Source organism: Biomphalaria glabrata, chromosome 2 (genome assembly GCF_947242115.1).
Source record: "Biomphalaria glabrata chromosome 2, xgBioGlab47.1, whole genome shotgun sequence".
In the NCBI taxonomy this organism is placed as follows: domain Eukaryota; kingdom Metazoa; phylum Mollusca; class Gastropoda; family Planorbidae; genus Biomphalaria; species Biomphalaria glabrata.
This window is the reverse complement of record NC_074712.1, coordinates 28,398,054-28,419,109: the sequence shown is the minus strand read 5'-3', so window position 1 is coordinate 28,419,109 and position 21,056 is coordinate 28,398,054. Positions and strand designations below refer to the sequence as shown.

At 37.0% G+C, this 21,056-nt stretch overlaps 1 protein-coding gene across 50 annotated transcripts in view; it reads right to left on the bottom strand.

The window, feature by feature from the left end:
- Positions 1-6,560: 6,560 nt before the first annotated feature.
- LOC106059375 (titin-like) overlaps positions 6,561-21,056 on the bottom strand; it is a 177,498-nt gene continuing 163,002 nt past the window's right edge. For 49 of the 50 annotated variants that reach the window (XM_056019836.1, XM_056019862.1, XM_056019859.1 and 46 more), the window contains 5 exons: positions 20,220-20,330; positions 12,750-19,700; positions 11,544-11,612; positions 10,549-10,606; positions 6,561-7,907 (listed from right to left, as the gene is read on the bottom strand). In XM_056019836.1, the coding sequence (XP_055875811.1) occupies positions 7,694-7,907; positions 10,549-10,606; positions 11,544-11,612; positions 12,750-19,700; positions 20,220-20,330 (7,403 nt within the window). In that variant the 3' untranslated portion in view covers positions 6,561-7,693. The remainder of the gene's footprint in view (positions 7,908-10,548; positions 10,607-11,543; positions 11,613-12,749; positions 19,701-20,219; positions 20,331-21,056) is intronic. The other variant, XM_056019864.1, reaches the window with a different exon arrangement.

Sequence of the window (21,056 nt, the reverse complement as noted above, 5' to 3'; positions counted from 1 at the left end):
ATAGCCTTCATCACATTAGATTCATTTTGATATCATGTAAGTTATATGTAATACTCAATTACGTTTTTTTGTTGTTGTTGTTTTGGTAAAAAAAAAAAGATTTTATGGCCCGCCAAATTTTTTTTCTTTAAGTTTTTGGCCCACGCCTAAAAATGTTTGCCCATCTCTACTCTATGCGCATTACCAAGTCAGCTAATTATGTCCCTGCAAGACCATCTATGTCGTCCGCAAAACGCAAGTCAGTAATTTTTCTTCCTCCAATACTTACTTCGTAGCCATCGAGAGCATCTTCTATTATCCTTTCAAGGAAGATATTGGAAAGAGTTTGTGAAAGTAGGCAGTCTTGTCTTATCCCAACTGTGGTTTTAAACCAGTCTCCGATGTTGTTAAGTACACTGTACTAATATGCTTTGACTTATGTTGTATTTTGTCGCCCAGAGTGCCCCATGCCATACTCTGTCGAAAGCTTTCTTGATGTTAATGAAGACATGGAAAAGGCTGTGTTGATGTTGCGGGTATTTCTCGCAGAGTATCCTGAGGTTTAAGATTTGTTCTGTTGTGCTTTGACCTTGTCTAATACTACAACACTCTCTAGAAACAGAAAGATCGATTATGAAATCGACCTGCGTATCGCCAAGGCCAGTGCATCAAATGGCAGGCTGTCTAAAAATGTCTGGAACAGACAAGTACAAAGCTAGGGGTCTATCGAGCTTTCATTCTTCTTACATTGCTCAATGTCTCAAAAATGTGGACAGTGTACAGAAAACATGCAAAGAAACTGAACCACTTCCACATGACATGTCTAAGAAAAATGTTGTATGTCAAATGGCAAAAAAAACTCCAGATACTTAAGTCCTTTAAAGAGCGGGTCTGCAAAGCATCCACAGAATCCTGATGCATCCCTAAACGACTCCTGTATGGCCAATTAAGGGGAGGAAAGCGTTCACAAGGCGGACAAAGAAAACGCTTTAGGGACACTCTATAAGCTTCTCTGAAAGCGTTCAGCACACTAGCGGATCCAGAAATTTGGAGTGTGTGTGTGTGGGGGGGATTTTTTTTCCAAACCCTAACCCTAACGCCCAGTAAACCCTAACGCTATGCATAAACGTGCGTACAGCACACACACATATGTATATATATATATATATATATATATATATATATATATATATATATATATATATATATATATATATATATATATATATATAAATATAGGCCTATATATATATATATATATATATATATATATATATATATATATATATATATATATATATATTGCTATAACTTAGCCAAATAACCTCAACGAAAGGATTATAAAATAACAAAATAGAATGTTTAATAACCAAATAGAAAACTAGATCTAGAATTACACTAATCACATCACAAGCGTCGTTTTCATCTCTAATCATCGGCCATCTTGACTTCCTCTCTTATTTCATGTCTCTGTCCTATGTCTCATGGTGCGCAGTCTCACACCTAATGACAGCGTGCATTGTAGAGTCATAACACTGCCCCCTCCTTAAAACTGTTCGTCTCGAACAAAGTTTGCCCCGCCATGATAACGATGAAGCCGATCCACGTGAACAACCTTGAACCCAGACCGTGCAGTCTTCTGAATTCGGTAGACCACATCGTTGATCCTTTTAACGACACGAAAGGGACCTTCCCAGTCTCTTTGGAGTTTTGGGGATCTACCTTTTCTTCTCTGGGGGTTATATAGCCATACCAGATCGTTTTCCTGAAACCCCGAGGTATTTGCACGTCTATCGTATCTAGTCTTCATTAGATCGCAGTTATTCTTCATTGTCCCACGAGCAAGAGAATGGGTTTCCTCCAGACGCCGTCTAAGATCGTTGACATACTCAGTAGCAAGGACTGGTGTGTCTCTCGGAAGTCCAAATAGCAGATCACTCGGCCGAACAACATCTTTGCAGGGGTATATGAAGTAGAGCAATGGATGGAACTCCTGTAGGACATCAGGAACACTGGAATGTATGCATCCCAGTTGTCTTGTCGATCATCGGTGACCTTCGACAAGTATTGTTCTAAGGTACGATTGAACCGCTCTACCATTCCATCTGACTGCGGGTGTAGTGGTGTAGTGCGAGTTTTATTGATGCTAAGCACCCGGCACATTTCCTGAAATACTCTAGATTCAAAGTTCCTGCCTTGATCGGAGTGTAGCTCCATAGGGACACCAAATCGACTGATCCAGTTCTCTACAAGCGTTTCTGCTACCGTTGTTGCTTCTTGGTTCGGTATTGCATACGCCTCCGGCCATTTAGTGAAGTAATCAATAGTTACCAATATGTACTTATTTCCTCGTCTAGTTTCAGGAAATGGCCCTGCCACATCGATTGCAATCCTTTCAAACGGAACTCCAACCATGTATTGTTGCATTTGTCCCCTTGTTTTGCGTGGAGGGCCCTTTGCGGCTGTACAGACGTTGCTTCCCCGGCACCATTCCTCTATATCCTCTCTGTATCTGAACCAGTAGAATTTCCGGCGAACCTTATCGAGGGTCTTATTAACACCCAAATGAGACCCACTGGTACCATTGTGAATTTCCTGCAGCACCTCAGACACTCTGCTTTTTGGTAATATAAGCTGAAAACGCCTCGATGTGCCGTCAACGGATTCCCAGACCCTTCTTAGGACACCATTAATGATGGTTATTGAGTCCCATTGAGCCCAGTACGCTTTCGTGGCAGCCCCTTTTTCAGAGATGTGCTGCCACTCGGGCCGTTGTCCATTCTCCTTCCATAGCAGAATGGGAGCCAGATCATTATCTTCCAACTGGTCCTCTCTAATTTTTTCATCTGACCAGGATCCGGTAACATCTACTCCTAGACGACAACACTCAATTTCTTTTTCTTCTGCCTTCACGCAGTACCTGCACTCCATTTTGCATGGTCTTCGAGACAATGCATCGGCATTCTGGTGAATCAGTCCCTTCCTGTGTTCAGTCTCAAATTCATATAACTCTGCAACCGTTCAACCCATCTCATATATATGAGAATAAAAAAAAAGCAGCATATCTCAACCTTCGGTGAAAAGCAAAATAACTGGGGCAGCGCTATAAGATTCCCTTGTGGGGTTCGGGGCGAAGCCTCGACGCTAAAAGCGTTTTCTTACATTCTTCACTGCAGAAACGCATTCTCTTGACATTTACAGCTCATTATTCATCAATGGAGTTCGGGGAGAAGCCCCGACGGCAAAAGTATTTTCTTGCTTTTTTCACTGCAGAAACGCATTCTCCTGACTTAAAACTCATTATTCATAGTTCATACTATTAAAAAAGGACATTTTGAATAATGTTGTACTTGAAAAATATTCTAATATGAATTTATAAGCCCTTAATACATTGCAAATAAAACCGATTTGTTCCTTGAGAAGATAAGATATCCCACACATTTATATTTTGGCTTTGAGGATCGCCGCCGAAAAAAAAAAAATTCGATAAATAGTATTCAATAAAATTGAAGTATAAATTGTGAGTTATAGTCCCAAATTTATTTTACTATAAAAATATCAGATTGAGTAAAGTTTGGGAAAAGGCGACTATGAAAAGATTATTTGGGTTTAGAACTCATCTTAATGATGACTCTTATACTTTAATAATTTCTGCTAAAGATTGCATTTGGCATTAAAGAATAGGGGTGGGGTGACTCGATATAAGAATTTAATTTATAGTATATATAAATTATATTAGTGACAGATTTTTAAAATGTTATAATTTCTTAACTATAATGCAAAAAGAAAAAGTATTGGTTTGTCCGATGGGGGAAATGCGATTGCATGTATCGCCCCTCCCACTTGGTACAACCCTTTTTCATTTAAATTTACTAATGATACTATTTGAGACTAGAGTGTGGTACGACATAATATACAATGGGTCACATATCAATACGTAGTTTATATTATATAGATATTCAACTAATTTTGTTCACAAACTATGATTTCTCCTTAAAAACGGACCCCCCCCCTCTCAAAGGGGGTGGGAAGAGCAGTAGAGGTATTCCGACCCCCCCCCCCCCACCAATCGGCAAACAGGGAACGACATAATATAAAGATCGGTTAAAATATCAATAATAAGTTTATATAATATAGATATATAATTGATTCTGTTAGCAAGCTGTGATTTCAACAAATAAATTGGACCTCCTCCCCCCACTCGAAAGTGTATGAGGGGGGGATTGATACCATCGCCCCCTCCCGACCCCACCAAATCGGCCAACATACTAAAAGGGGGGGGGCGAAATAATCTAAAAATAGGTTGAAATATAAATAATTAGTATATATTATTTATATATTATTAACATAAGTAATAAATTCGTATACAAAGTTTGTGAATTCTATACTAAAATAACCTGCCCGGGTACGCTGTTCTACCTCATCGTGGCACCCGTGTGGAAACGGTTACTTGAGGGGGTTATTAACTAGGCTAAATGTATGGCGAAACATAACTCTTGCACGGGCGGGGTTGCAAAAGAGTCCCCATAAACCTGTTACACATCCATGCGCTGTTCCTCAAGGGACCGTTACATAAATGGCAAGTCCCCTAAGGTTAGCTTGGTATAACGAAGGAAAATGGCGGAGACTCCCGGTGTCCTCGGCTTCCGGCCATTTTCAGCCAAGCATGCGTCCGGGGCCAAAGGCATTGGAAACAACAATGCTTTACATAGGCATTGACTCGGGTCTCTCTCAAACAGAACTGTGTTCACACAGGTTTTTTTGTTGTTTTTTTTACTGTTTGGCGTCCAAACAGTTTTTTTTTTCAAACTTAGAGCTCGAAGAGCCTTCGGCTCAGCTCTTAAGACGATCAAACGGAATAACCTGCCCAGTGTGCAACCGACACATTTTCTTGGAAGAACATTCTTGATTTCAGCACTTCAATATATGGAACTCAATGTCATTTAGTTTAGTGCATCGGTTCCAAAATCATTTCCATATAATAGTTTACTGTTTTTACTAAACGTGTAAATATAAGCGAGTAGCTTACATTTTGTGTAAACTAGAAAACAGAAAATTTGAGTTGTAAGGAGGGTGATGTAGATTTATTTTTTTTAAAAAGAAAGAGCTTGATGGAATATGTAGTTCTGATTCTCATACTTTTACCAGTAGCGTCCCCTTTACAAAAAAAAAATAATAAAAAATGAGTAGCTCCCCCCGGGAGGGGGTCTGGGAGAAGGCTGTAAGCTTCAACTGAAGGCTCTGGAGAGTTTTAGGAATGTAAGGAGAAAGAATACATTGAAAGACTTGATTGTAACAACTTTTCTTTCCACATATATTTACATTATGCTTGGAATCCAAATTTAGGCAATGAATTAAAATGGCAATAATATGCAGGCTTCGATTCCGAAGATTCAGGACGAGTTCAGTGTTTCATATGACTAAACAAACCCAATTCACGACCTGCATCTTTTCCTGCATGTCATGCAAAGCAAATAGGTCTATTATTATACAATTAACTTTTCACTTCCCCAGAAATCGTAGTTCATGGATGTTTTAAAAAGTAAAAAAAAAAAAAAAAAGTGTCTTCAGGAGATGGTAGTGGAGAGACAGCTGATTTCACTCCAACCAGACGAGGATCGAATCTTGTGCTACGCTGAAAGTTTGCCTTGTTTATGAGCTTCAGATATTCATTCTCCTGGCGTCTACAACTTTTCTCACAAAAGAGGAGAAAGAGTAAACTAAACTAAAGTGGGAACTGTTTTCTTGCAATCAGAGCTGAGAAATGCATTCTCCTGGCGTTTAGAGTTCACTGCTAATCCTAGTCAACAATTAATTAAAGAATACGTCCCCATCAAATGAAGTCTACTAAAGAAGGAGGCAGCACTCTGGCCAACAGCCAACTAGTGTTGAAGTGACATTGGAGGTAAATATAACACTAGGCGCAAGTTTATTGTCGTGTGAACAAAATAAAACATTTTATCGCGGACTTATTTGTCTTTCTCCATACAAAAGTCGTTAGAAACATTCCGACCATTCTGAAAGTCTTCTTCAACAAGTTTGGAGGCAATTATTTTGCAAACGGCTCTTGCGAAAACTAGATTTTAAGACTGGTCAGGCTGGCACCCCACCCCTAAAGTGTGCGCCACACAGTTTAAGAACAGCTGATGTGAGTAGGCTAATCCATATTTTCACAAGAAGCTATCATTGAGCAATACAAAAATTAATATAATGAACTTAAATCTATAACGATAGTTTGCTTTTTCTTACAAACGTGTTTTGGCCAATGCTCAGAAATATATTCTAAGAACTAAATGCTTATTTTAATTGGCTAGGTAAGAATACATTCACATTCCTCCTAATCTGTAACATTTGGGGGGGGGGGGGGCGGGGGGCTTTGGGATTGGACAAGACTCTTCATGTATAAAACTTGTCAGTGGTGAACATGTGTTTTGGGCAAGATAGCTTAGAGTAGGCATTTTTTTGTTCTCTTCTTGTTTGGTTGAGGTGCTGAGTAATTAGCTGATAGTAACTTTTGTAGCACAGGTCTAGTACCAAGCTCAGTTTCACTCCTTTCAATAAATCAAGAACTCAATGAAAGGTATAACAGCAAAGCAGTTTATTGGACACAAAGAAATAGAACCAGCTAATAACAAGGCAAGTTCTCTACAATCAATAAAAAAACACACAAAGTTCACCTTTGATAGAACTTTCCAAGCTGAATTAACTGGTCAAATATGTGAACAAATGTGTAAAAAAGAAACAGTGAAATTATTCAGAATCAAAACACAACCATTATTAAAACTGTTCAACTTTAAGCTTTTTGGAAAAAAAAAAACAACAACTTAAAAGCTGCACATTTATATGAAAATAAAAACAAAAAACAATGGTATCACTTTTACTGTACAAATACTTATATGTAATTGTAGCACAAAATATTTGTAGGACAAAATGTTTGAATATAAATTCTACATTATAACTCAATCTACCTTGCTAATCTTTACCAAATGATGTTTGAAATGAGTCAGTGTATCATTAATAGTTTAGTCCTAGCAGTGGATCATTTCTAGCTCATATAATGTATACACCTTATAATGGGAGGAAAATAAAATAGTTATAAATATTAAAAATACATTTATTCCAAGTATGCTAGCTAAATACAATTTTTTAAAAATATTTTGCATAACACAATTTACAAAACTACAAAAAAAAATAAGCAAGAACATGTACAACTATTTGATACTTTGTTCCTAGTTCTTACTTGATTAATACAAATGCAACAATGTTTGAGAATAGGTGACACATGATATAATTACAAAGCTTTGTTATAGCAATGGACACAAAAACAAACATTCAGAAACATTGTATGATTGTATGTCTACTATATTGTCCATCCAATACTACTTCAACTGTCATGATCACCTTTGTAGGATAAGTTACAGTTACACAGACTGGAGTATACAAGTGTACATTAGAACAGTTAAGTAGGGAAACAAAGTGCTGTAGTGGAGATATGAAGACATATAGTAAAAAAGCATTCTTTAATTCTCAAATGCTTTAGAGTTAGATCTTTTCAAAACAAAGAAGGAAATGGTCAAACAATAGTGAGTCCAATAGAAAACAAGTTTGTCCTAAATCTTCAATTAATTAATCCAAATATTTAAAGTAACGTCAATGAAATTGATTAGGACACCAAAATAATAGAAATGATCCCTCACAGTAGACAGAACATTGCCTACACTTCATCTTCCTTTGACTCTGCAGGTAAGAGGTGGGCTGGTTGAGGGTCAGACTCCATGAACTGGTTGATGATTTCCTGCATAGACTCACGAAGTTCTTCTGGTGGCTCATTGTCCTGCTGGACTTGGGAGTCTTCCCGGATTGTTGTGTGCTCTTGTCCGTCTAATCCAATGGTTGTCTTTTTGTGAACTTCTTTCTTCATCATCAACCTGAAAGTATTCAAGAACATCATAAGCATAACATTCAACCAAGTGTTGCTCTTCTAAAACAAAATCTTGAATTTATGCAATCCAACTTTCTGGTATCAACTTTAATTTGCTGTTATATTAACATGTTTTGATATGAGTAATGCACAAATGTAAGATAAATTTCCACAAGGATAAAAAAAAATATATTAAGGCTAGCATTACACACCTGCTACAATCATTGATTTGTTCCCAGGCTATATATATAGTTTATTCAGGATGGAACATACTTTCCTTTTTTTTTTTTTTGAACTTCCAATAAATGGACCACCATCTAAAGACCCCCCCTTCCTAACATACTTTTATTCCATGATTTAAAGTAACATATCTGTTACAATGGTAATAATGGCAAGTTCTCTTATTTGTATTTGTTTTCATCCTGTGCATTGTTATGTTTTCTGACATGACTTTTGAATTGAATTGAAACAGACAATTTTATAGCACTCCCCTGCATCAACACACACATGTGCACATAATTTAGGCTGTAAAGTAAAATACAACTTTTACTTCCCTTCCCCCTCCCAGCAAAAAAGTTCTCCTTACAATCTCTGACTTTTCTTTAGCTTCTCAATATAATATTGAAATTAATCTACTCTATGTTGCCTTTCTGATGGAGCTCCTTCCCAACCCTGCTTTGACAAATTTCATACCTTTTTATTACAATGACACTCCCTACCTTTTTTTTTTTTTTTTAACAAACACCAATGGATCCACTACCCACAGACTTTTCTGCTTTGGTTAGTTTAACCACGAGTTAACAGGGATAACTCGGGCGTTCGAGGCCATTAGGGCCAGAATTACCCATTGGGAAACTGGTGCCACTACTTTGGTACTAGTCACCAACTCCCGCTCCAGTCTTCAAGCTATGGGTGGCGGCGGGGGATGGTCACCCGCAATAGAAGAGGCAATCGGCGCCGCAGATAACATCCGCCGAGCTATTGGAGCTGTCGTTTTCATGCAGTGGGCGCCTTCACATTGCGGCGTGAGGGGCAATGAAACGGCAGACGCCCTCGCAAGGGAGGGTGCAATGGCAGCCACACACCTCGAAGCACCAAGCACGTACTTACAAGCAACGGCACAAATCCGAGCACTCATTCATGAGAAGTGGTTAAAGTCCTGGGAGGAATCCGACAGAGCACGTGGTGTCTGGCAGCACATGCGTCACCCAGATCGCGACGATCCATGGTGGCGACAGAGGAGGTCAGAGCAGTCAATTATTGCGCAGTGCAGAACGGAACACTGTCCTATTGGGGCATAATTTGCATGAACTTTGACTCCTGATGCCGTCACTGTGGAGAGAGCATTGAAACAGTGTCGCACGTCTTGTACGAGTGTCCCCAGCTCCGCGAGCTAAGGGGGGACCTGTCTGAGCAGTCACTCGACTTGTATGGTAGCTATGAGGCACTACGCCGGACGGCTAAGTTTCTTGCCATAACACTACGTGATGACTAGTCCTTCCTGCTCTGATTTTTCAATAGGAGTTCATCTCAGGTTAGTTTAACCTTTTTTTTTTTTTGCATCCTTCAATCATTAGGCAAGTAATGTATGGTATTAAATAGCGCACATCATCTGTTTCAGGTCTAAAGGGGAAAATGCATTTTCAGAAGGTCACAACTGAATGTGCTTCCCTCCCCAGACTACATTTATTTTGGTATTGTCTAGCAAATATCAGTTTGATTTTATTCATCGTAATTGTTTATTTGACCCCTTTGAATGCAGAGAAAAGACAGTGCTACAGACTATTGTAGTCTTATCTACATACATAAACAGGCAAAATTATTATCATTCCTTTCTTGAAAAAAAATTGCGGCATTCAGACTGTCAATCTGTCAGAACCATGTCTTAGGCTGTCAATCAGTCAAAACCATGTCTTAGGCTGTCAATCTGTCAAAACCAATGTCTTAGGCTGTCAATCTGTCAAAACCAATGTCTTAGGCTGTCAATCTGTCAGAACCATGTCTTAGGCTGTCAATCTGTCAAAACCAATGTCTTAGCTGTCAATCTGTCAGTACCATGTATTAGGCTGTCAATCTGTCAAAACCAATGTCTTAGCTGTCAATCTGTCAGTACCATGTCTTAGGCTGTCAATACCATGTCTTAGGCTGTCAATCTGTCAGTACCATGTCTTAGGCTGTCAATCTGTCAGTACCATGTCTTAGGCTGTCAATCTGTCAGAACCATGTCTTAGGCTGTCAATCTGTCAGAACCATGTCTTAGGCTGTCAATCTGTCAGAACCATGTCTTAGGCTGTCAATCTGTCAGAACCATGTCTTAGCAAGCCCCAAAGAGGTAAAAGTAACTTGTGTACGAAATTTCATGTGAATCCATATGACAGCTGATGACATCAACTGATACCATAAATGAGTCAGTTAGTGGTATTTTGCCATTGTATTACAAATTAAGATTTTTCTCTAGATACTTACAAATATTGTTAATTCAAACAAAAGGATTAAATTTCTCAATAGGTTAATAATATTGTAATTTAGTTTTTTTAGAGTGGTAGACTACTTTCAACATAGTCTAAATGGTACCAGAGTGCTAAAAACCAACATAAACTAAAAAAAGGTATTCCAGTATACTTGTATTAAATACTTCTTATGTTTACCTGTGTGTTTGCACATCATCATCATCTCCATGAGCACCTGAGCTATACTGATCATCTCCTAAAGAAAACACAGTAACTGTCAAATGCTTTGATCAAGTCATTTAATTGTAAACATTTATAAGAAATATTATATCAAAATCTATATTCTAGCACAGAATTTTATTAAGTTTCAGCTTACAGTCTAAAACTATTTATTTAAAGAATCTGGTAGAAAATAAATTAATTTTTAAGTTTAATTTTAAAATAAATGACATATTATGTTAAAAAAAAAAGGCATTAAAAAACAACAAAAACTTTCTGTAATGAGAATCAGCATCATAACATTTTTTTTTGGTCTTCATATGTATTTTATTATTACTATTAATGTCTATCCTTGTGGTAAATTTGATATACTCTTACTTTTCAGTTTGTAGACAAATGTTATACAAATTGTTAATGTTATTATTTGGGTTAGTAAAGATTATTTATAAGTAAGAGAAATTTCAAAATTTACTTTTATTGTGACCAAGACATTGTTGATGAATAGTAGGCTAATTAAAAAATGTGACTTTCAATGTAAAACGTTATCAACATTATTAATAATAAACATCAATACATGGTGATTACACAAAAATAGTGCTATATAAAAATAATATCACAAGTTTAATCAGGCTCCCGTGTGTAATCTAGAATGACAATCTGCAATTTAAACTAAATATTAACATTATTTACTTGTGGCCTGAAGAAAAAAACAGGTAAGTATTAATGGATTATCTTGGTCATCATGAAGGCTCCTGGCATCAGATTTTCCTAGACCATCATAAATATGACTGTAACTACATATTAGGAAATCAATCAATTTATTTAAATGCAAACATGTATATAACCCCCCCCCCCCCCGAAACAGATTTGAGACATTCTGTAAGGACAAAGAGTAAAAAAAACAGACAAAGCACTAAAACACTAATCAACTCAGATAACACTGGACACAAATGTGCTTGTTAGCCTTTGTCCACCTTCTGGTTTGCCGTCTCCACCATCATCTTCATCACCGCTTGTTCTTTCTTCATAGCCACTTCTTTCACCTAGAAAGAAATGAAAGGAACAGATTTCATGTTTGTTTTTACATGAAAAAACATCGAGCAGAACTAGAAGTTAATTCATTTATGAATCAATATTAACAAGAAACTAAATGAAGACAATCTTAATAGATTACAAACATAAATAATATCTATGTCTATAAATAAACAACAATGATAAAGATAAAGGAAGAAATATTCAACTATTTTACAGAAATTAAATAAATACAAAATTAAAACCAAAAATAGTGAATGAAACAAACCAATTCTAACAAAAAATAAACAAGCCAATCTAATGAAGAATGAAATCACAGTCTTAAATGAGATCATGAATGAACCAAAAAATCTCATCTAAATGTCAACTTTTGGAATGCTAAAAGCAACGTCTTACATTGACAGAAGTGAGAATAAAAGCTTAGGCTCAGTGAGGAGAACATAAATACTGGAAATTAAAATGGACTTGAAGCCCAACTACTCCATGCACAAATATATGGGCAAACATTGAAATATTTGATCAAATGGCACTTTTCAGATATTTTATTCAAAATTCTTTTTGATGGTTTGAAAATATTTTTCTCTAGCTAAATACAGGCCAACTAAAGCTATCATTGACAAAAATATTAGAAAGTAAATTTGGAAAAAATTGGAAAATAAATTATTTAGAGGGGGAAAAAAGAAGCAAACTAACATAATTAACATAGAAAGAAGCAAATAGTTAAAAAGATAGCACCTACTGTTTAAGTCAGCTTATTTACAACAGCAACAACAACAACAAAAACCAGAGCACATGAAGTTGTAGATATGCTTAGTAACTAAAAAGACTTAATTATAAAAATGATCTACACCAGATGAGCTGCTGTACATAGGGTCAATATAGATTCAAAGATACCATTCAAATGTAGACTAATAAATACCATTCAAAGATAATTATTGGATTTCATTTGGAATAATGTGGCATAGGTGTAAATACTTATTGGGTTTGTTGAGTTTATTTTAAAGTTAAGCTTTTAACTAGTTAATTGTAATAGCTAACTTTATGATGACTATGTCAGGGTTTCATGCAAAGATAACACACAACAAGCCAAGCAGAAACTAATGCATAATATTAAAAACAAACAAATTAAGATCACATAGTTCCAGTACCTCGAGAGTGTGTTGAGGTATAGGTTGAGGAAGAGGTCAAGGTCATCTTTACTGAAGGTGGGGACTGGGAAGATGAGGACTGAAGCCTATCTTCTTGAGAGTCTTGAGAGAGGTCAGGAGAGGAAGAGCTTTGAGCGGCAGCTCTAGCTTCTTGTTCCTGTTTTTCTCGCTTGAGGCGCTTCATTTCCTCCCATTCCACCATTGTATAAACTTTTTTAGTTTCTTGGTAAGGACCCCAGCTCAGAAAGGGGCTTTCTTCTTTTACTGGATCCTCTTCAAAGAATTTAGGGGACTCTCGTTTGGTCTTTGATTTCAAATCCATTTTTTCCTGTCTCTCAGTTTTCAAAAACTCCTCCAATTCAGATTGTGTTTTAGATTTCCTTTTATACTTTGATTGAGAGTCGAAATGTTTAGGAAAGGGATGAGCACCTTCACTTATATACTGTACAGATGTATCCTCTTGACACCACTGAAAAGTCTCTGATTTGCTATAGTGGTGTGTCTCTTCTGTTATAATTTCTGATCTTTGTTCAACAGAGAAAGCAGATTTGGCATTAGCTTTAAGAATGTCAGATTCTGTGGAGACTTGCATGATATCATGTGACTGGCTGGAATCTGTGTGGGACTCGGACATAGACTGACCTGTTCCACCAGAGCTTCCCATGCTCCAAGCTGCTGATTCCATTGAGCCCATCATTAAACTGTCTTCTAAGTGACTCTCTTTGTTAGCCTCCTCTTTTGTCTCTTCTTTACTATTGTCTAGTTCTAGGGAATCAGCAGATGTTTGCATTTGATCTTCTATTTGCACCATTTTTTCTTCACGTTTCTCACTTGAGGGTCCAGCACTCGAGTGACCTGACTGACCACCAGCACTTGAGTGGCCTGACTGACCACCCAGCTCTAAAGAGTCAGCAGAACGAACCATTCTATCTTCTTGTTCAAAGAGTGAGTCAGTGTCGAAGATGAGAGAGTCTGTGTCAAATTTGGCAGAGTCAGATGTCTTCATTCTTTGTTCCAGAATGAGAGAATCTGAAGATAACTGCATGAGTGCTTCACCTTGAAGTGAATCATTATCAAGATCAAGAATAGGCTGAGAAGCTACCAACTCTGGTCCAGCAAATACAACACTGGAAGCCATCTCTGTTATTTCAGAACTCTCCCCATCTAAGGAATCCCCATCAACATCATGGTAAAGCCTTCCTCCTTCACTCAAAGAATCATGGTCTATATCTTCCTGTCCACCATCATCTTCATCTCCAGCACCAACATCACTGAAGTCAGAGCTACCAAATTGAGCTGAACCCATCAAAACACCTGACTCAAGGATGGAGACTATTTTTTGAGCTTCCACCTCAAGTTCTGAAGCGACTGCAATTTCTCGTTCAAGCCTTTCAAATTCATTCAGAGAAGTGTAGGAGGAGGCTTCGCTTTGTCGACATGAGCTTTCAACAGAGCTTTTTTTCTCATCAGAGTCTGCCTGGCAATCCTGTTCAATTTTTTCAAAGTCTGCTAAAGATGATGAAATGGAATTGGAAGTGTTATCTCCTGAACCTCCAGAACTTTTGCTTTCAGGAGTTTGTTTCTCAACCGAGCTAGCAGAGCTTGAAACTACCAGTACTTGTTCTAAATGTTCAAACTCTGCAAGTGAAGAAGCTATAGAAGTTGAATCTTCACCTCGAAGTCTTGGAAAACCAACAAATTTTCTTTCATCATAAGAACCTCCAAAACACTCTTTATCAATGTCCCTCTCTAATGAGCTCAAAGAGCTTGAAAAAGGAATAGCCTTTTCCATTTGTTCAAACTCAGCTAATGAGGATGAAATGGATGCATCATCTCTATCTGTCCCTCTACCAAAAAATCTAAAGGTGGATATTCCAGGTGATTGTTGAATATTATTATCAGGAGAACTTCCAAATTGATCAGACAATCCAGCTTCAGATTCCAGATCCTCTCTTTCAATCATTTCAAATTTATCTTCATCTGACATTTCAGTGATAATGGACAGTGCTGCTCTATCTACAAATTCAAATCTATCACTATCAATAGAAGCATCACTCTCCCTGTCTTTCTCTTCAGACACAACTGATGTCCACTCTTGAGAGGTTTCCATGGAAGTGTCATCATCTTCAGTATCACCAACATCATCACTTGTTTCTTTTTGGCTATCTTCTGTGATAGGTACATGGATATCAGAAGTAAATGACGATGTCATAGATGCTATTTCAGCTAATCTATTTTCATCCGGCTCATAGTTGTCAGTATCTTCAGCTTCAGCAGCAACAACAGTTGCAAAACTATCCACACTAGAAGTATCAGCATGATCTTCCTGACTCATGTAAAGATCCACACTTTCAGAACCATCTTCAAATCCATACTGTGGATCCTGATTGAAAAAAATTTGATCTTCAAGAGCAGTGGATTGAAATGCTTCTGTCAACCCTAATCCAGTGCTTGGTGTATATTGCTCTAAGAAGCTATCAAGTTTTTGGTCAAAAGCTGCTTCTTGACTGAATTCACTAAGTTTTTGCTCTGTTGGTGTTTCAGACTGACCTTCCGTAGATTGTAAGTCTGACTCTTGCAAATTTAACAACATTGGATGTGATGCTGTGTCTTGAATGTTTTTTTCCTCAGTTTGATCCAATTTGCTTTCTTTATCGTCTAAACTAGTCTCTTGAATTTCTAGTTCCTCTTCATAGTTGTCTTCTTCATCTTCAGAAATGTTTTCATTCTGAGGAGAGTATCCATAAAATTCATCCTCATTCATTTCTTGGTGTAAGTATTGGGTTAAAACAATACCAGGAATGTCCTCAGAAATTTGCTTAACCAATGTAATGCCTCTCCTTTTTTCTGAATCAGAGAATTTGTCAAGAGATTGATATTCATTATTATAATCCTCAGTTTTTGAATCGTCGATCACATAATTGCTGCTGTCAAACTCATCAATCTGATCATGCTCCATCTCAGTTTCAGGTGAACACTCCTGGGATGAAACCTGTGTCTTAACATCTTCTAAGATTGATTCCACAAAAGTTGAGGCAGTTTGTTCTATAACAACTGCCTCTTCAAAAATAGTTTCATGTTCATGACTTAAATGTGGAGGTGTCTGAATGTCACTAATTGGAGGAGTGAACATCCCAGATTGAGGAGGTGTAAAAGCTCCTCCTTGTGGAGGAGTAAAATTTCCACCAAAAAATCCCTGTCTCAGAGCATCTGGTGTTGGTGAGAGTGGTCTGTCTAGATCTGAATGAACACCAACACGAAGAAAATCAGCAGATGAGTGTTCAAAAGATTCAACTTCACTTTTTTCCTCTTTAATATCGTGACTTTTTAGATTTTCTTCTGTGTCATCATCTGTTTCGGTTGGTGGTTCTTCAAGTCTGATAAGCTCCTCCTCTGGCCTTTCTTCAAATTCTTCTTCCTCTTCAATTTCCTCTTCTCCCTCCTGCTGTGCTGATTCATGTTCAACTGCTGGTTCGGCACCACATACAGCATAATCTTGTTGATAAGCATCTTCTTGTTCTTCATAGGCTCCACTAAATGCCATATCTGCAATATCGACATCTAAAGCTCTTTTACCATGATATACAGTTTCCTTACTAAATTCATAAGCAACCTCTTCAAGCTCTTCTTTTTCAGCAGAGTATGGGCTGAGAGATTCTTCCTGTTCTGCTAAATTTCTTAAGTCTTCATCTTCACCAGATGACAAAGATAACAGATCTTTCTCTTGTTTTAAAGCCTGTGCATCTTCTTCATCAACAAACTCTTGACTTATTTTGTAGCCAGAAGAACCTACTTGTTCCCAGAGATATTGTGTAGGGCTCATCTGGGTGACATTTACTATTGAGCTTTGTACAGGATCTTCTACTACTGGATGACCATTGCCTTGATCTTCAGTTGGTTGCTGAATATCTGGTTTAGCCTGACTGGTTGTCATTATGGATGGCTGAATTATTTCTTCCCCATCAGGTACATCTTCCTTATCTTCTGGCTGTTGGATATCAGGCTTGGCTTGTGAAGTTGTCATGATTGTAGCCTGCAGGGGTTCTTCCATTTCTACATTTACCTCCTCTTCAGGTTGCTGGATATCTGGTTTGGCAAGCACAAAAGAAATGACAGTGGGCATGATACTGTCAGCATAGTCTACATTCTCTTCTTCATATTTCTCAGAGTCTGGTGCAGTTTGCCTTGTCAAGGCATAAGAGGGATGTATAGGCTCTTCCACTTCTCGAGTTTCTTCCTCCTCTTCTTCTGGCTGCTGTATGTCTGGTTTTGCTTCATATGAGCTTGACATTTCTGGTTCAATAATGTCTTCATGTGATGGAGGTGAAAAATCTCTCTGTAGAAATGAAATGACAGGCTGAGCACCTGGAAGGATTACAGTTGCAATGTCATCATCCCCTCCATCATACTCTGGGATGTAATGAACTTCCGTTGGTCCATTTAATACACATGGAAATGCATTAACATTAACTGAAGCTTCAGTTGATTGATTTAAAGGCACTGCTCCATTGTCAAAGTTTTCAATTAATCCATTTTGTATTGTTTCTTCATCCATTAGTTTGTCTAAATTATCTTCACTTTCTGGTGATGCTTCAGTTGACTGCATTTCAGTGATAGCAATTTCTTCTTCATGTGGGGAGCTCATATCATCCTCTTGTAATGTGGTGTCTTCGCCATCTTTAGAATCTAACCTTTCAGTATGTTTCAGCATTTCTAATTTGGAGCTAGCACTGAGAAGATGACTGCTGAGGTCAACTTTTTCAGAACTTCCTTCTCTAGGTGTAGACACTGGAGGTAAGGGTATGGGAGGAGAGGAGCAAATACCTGCTCCTGACAAAAGATGACCATACAAAATGAAAGCCGGAGTATCAGATGACAAAGAATCATGTGTTCTCTGAGGAGAAGTGGAATCTGTCTCAAACACATCATCTTCAGGACTGGATAAAATGGACTTTCCAGCCATTTCTATGGGTCCTTGCTTTTCAACAGTGTCTGGTGAAATGTCATAGGCTGTAACAATATGAAAAACACTACCACTTTCTAGATCATATGAAGCTGCTAACAGTGTTGGTTCTACAGAGAGTTCAGATGAAGAAGATGAGGCTTTGAAGTCATCAACTGATTGCTCAGAAGCTCTGGTAGTAAGACGATCTGTCTGAAATGTAACTCTTTTCTCCAGTGGTGGTGTTGATTTTAAAGTTGTATCTTCTTCTTCAATGTCATCTATACCAGGAGTCTCTTCAATAGGACTCAATTTTTCTTCAGTTGAATCTCTTTCCGTTTCTGAAGATTCATAAATTTCATTGTCAGCCAGTGACTTCCCCACACTATGTACAGCCATAGGAAAATGAGTTGGGTGTGGTGGAGGAATCACAGATATTGTTTCTTCAAAAGTTGTACTTAATTTTTTACAGCTTTTGTCCCTAGAAGGTGACAAAGATCTATCTTCTTCATCAAATGATTCCTGCAGTAACAACTCCTGTTGTGCCATTCTAGATTCTCTGCTGACTACACTAACCCTTTCATTTACTTCAGAGTAAGTGTACAATTCCTCAGATCTTTGTACATAAGTAAAATCCTCTTCAGTCTCATCAAATAATGTCTGATGAGTGTATGTACTGGAGGCAACCTGAAATTGACTGTCTTGTTTAGGAGTATCAGGATATTCTTGATCAAAGACTTGCCTGGCTATTTCATGCTTCACTTTCTGACGACTTTCTAAAATTGTGGAAATAACATCTGCTTCATGAGTAGCATCAATACATTCATAAGGTTCACAGAGGGACTCATCCTTAGGCTGGACTTCTTCTTCTTCCTCACTGACTACAGTATTTCCAGACTCTTCATGTTTCAATTCAAATGTCACTTTTCGTTTAGCTACTGTAATAATGTCTGATGTATCTGCTTCATCATAAAAACTTCTTTCCATAAAGTCTTCATCTTTAGTTCTATCTCGCCTATAAAATGTTCCCAAGTCAATGGACTTCTGAGCTTTGACACAAGCTTTTTGTTCCTCATTAAAAGATTCAGAGAACTGCCTTTTGTATTGGTGAGCAATTTCCCATGGTAGTCTAGAGTATGTACCAGTCTGTTCATCAAACACTTCTACACCTCCACTATCTGAAGAGCTTTTTGATGATAGATCTATATCTTCATCAGGTGTTGCTGGTACATCAGCTCCACCACTTGCTTCCAGTTGTTCATCCTCATTTTCTGGAACAATGTCTTCCAAGGATTGTTTGTTAGTCATTTTTTCTTTACCAGCATCATCAGAAGGTTCTTCAGTCTCCTCTTCTTCATCTAAAGTCTCCTTGATCTCATACATAGTTTTATATGTTTCATATTGTTGGGATTCTGCATATGACATTTCATACTGAGTTTGAAAAATCAGTTCCTGATAATGATCTGTAGAATCTAGCATATAATCATCAGGAAAATCAGATTTCAGTGGTTTTTCTTCTAAATCCTCTGGTGAAATATCTCTTGTTTCCTGTTTTACTAATGTTCTTTTAGATTCTTGATCTTTGATAATATCAAATTTATGTATATTTTCATCATCAAGTCCTTTATCCTCAGAAGAAGACACACCTTCAAAGCCACTTGGGTGCTCAGAGATTTCTAGTTCATCTTCTCTTTCTTGTTCATCTCCTAGAGCCAGCACACAAAGTTCTGGTTCTAATTCAGTGTGATCAAAGTCTTCCACCTCTTCCTCTTCAAGAAAAGATGTTTCTCTTTCATCTAGAAATCTGTCTTCTACATTTGAATCAAAAAGTAAATCCTTATCTGGATGTTTTTCCTTTTCTGGGATGAACTCATCTTGTTTGTGATGCAACTGAACATCTGGTTCAAAGGAAAAGGAGGATTCATCTGTCTGTTTTACAACCGGTGAGAACTGGTCCTCAACATCTGTCTCTTCAGAGGTTTCTTCACTCGCTTCCCGGATTTCAACATCTAGGGAAAGAAGTGTTAGTCGATGTGGGTTTTTCTATCAACCATGTAAAAGCCTCTTTTTTTTTTTTTTTTTAGCTAATCTTGATATTTCAGGATTAAAATACAATTTAATAAGATTTTAGTTTTAAGTTGCATGATAATCCAATTAAAAAATAAAGGAAAACATTGTTTTAGAGTTGGAAAGTTTGAATAGGTTTCTCAGCATTTGGTTTAGTTGGAAATTATTTAGAAAGAATGCAGCCAATTATTGTTTAAGACAAGGAAACCATGCAACCAAACTGTATTAAGAAATAAAGCAAAATATTATTTACATTAATAATACAAATCTATTATGACTGTGATTTCAATGACTAGAAGCTTTTCAACACAAAATACTAAAAAAAAATAAAAAAATAATCTGAAACTAAAGATAACAGCTAGAGATATTATCCAAAAAATCTTGTAAATAATCAAATGGAAAACATATATAGATATTTAAAAAAAACACACACACAGACACATACTGAGCACTATGACTACCTTGGTTGTCGAAATCATCCAACTGAGCCACTTCTGAACTAGATGAGCTCATTTTGTCTTCAGCATGAAGAGACATTCCCATGGCAGCATTTTGACCTAGTTCATCATCTCCTAATTTGTCATGTGTGTAGGGGAAAAAACAAACAAAATTTATTTTGAAAAATAAAACATGGAGGAAAAAATAGCTAAGCAAATGTCAGTTTGAATGCAACCAATTTTTATTACATGGTGACAAAATGATGACTATGAGAAGAAACATCCAACACAATACAACATTTTAACTAGATCTCTAGTTTATGTTTACAAACAGTGAATACACACAAAGCAAAGTTGTTACGGTTAGAACAAAACAAAGTTTATGAAAGGATACACTTGTCTAGGACATGAAGAAGTTGAAACATAAATGAATTGACATTAACTGTTAAAAGTAATCTTGTGGTAAGCAGTGCATTGATTGAAAACTAATGCTTAACAAAATCTACAAAGTCAATAAATTCCTTTTTTTTTGTTCCTCAATTCAAGCTTTTCATTATAATGCTGAATTTAATGTTTTGATTGTTCAAACTTGAAATTAGTTTTAGTTGTATTTTAACTCATTTCATATAAATGTGTAGATATTATTCAATAATATAATTTTTGTACAGACTTATCATTTATATATAATTAAAATGATATATTTATGTCTTTTTACTATTGAAATACTTCTTTTATTAATATAGTCAAATCTGGTTAATTGAACCATAAAGGTATATAATCATTTTGGTCTTAATACCTGGCTGGTCTGATGAACTGGATTTGACTGTCTAATAGGATTAACTTTGGTACTTTAAGATTCAG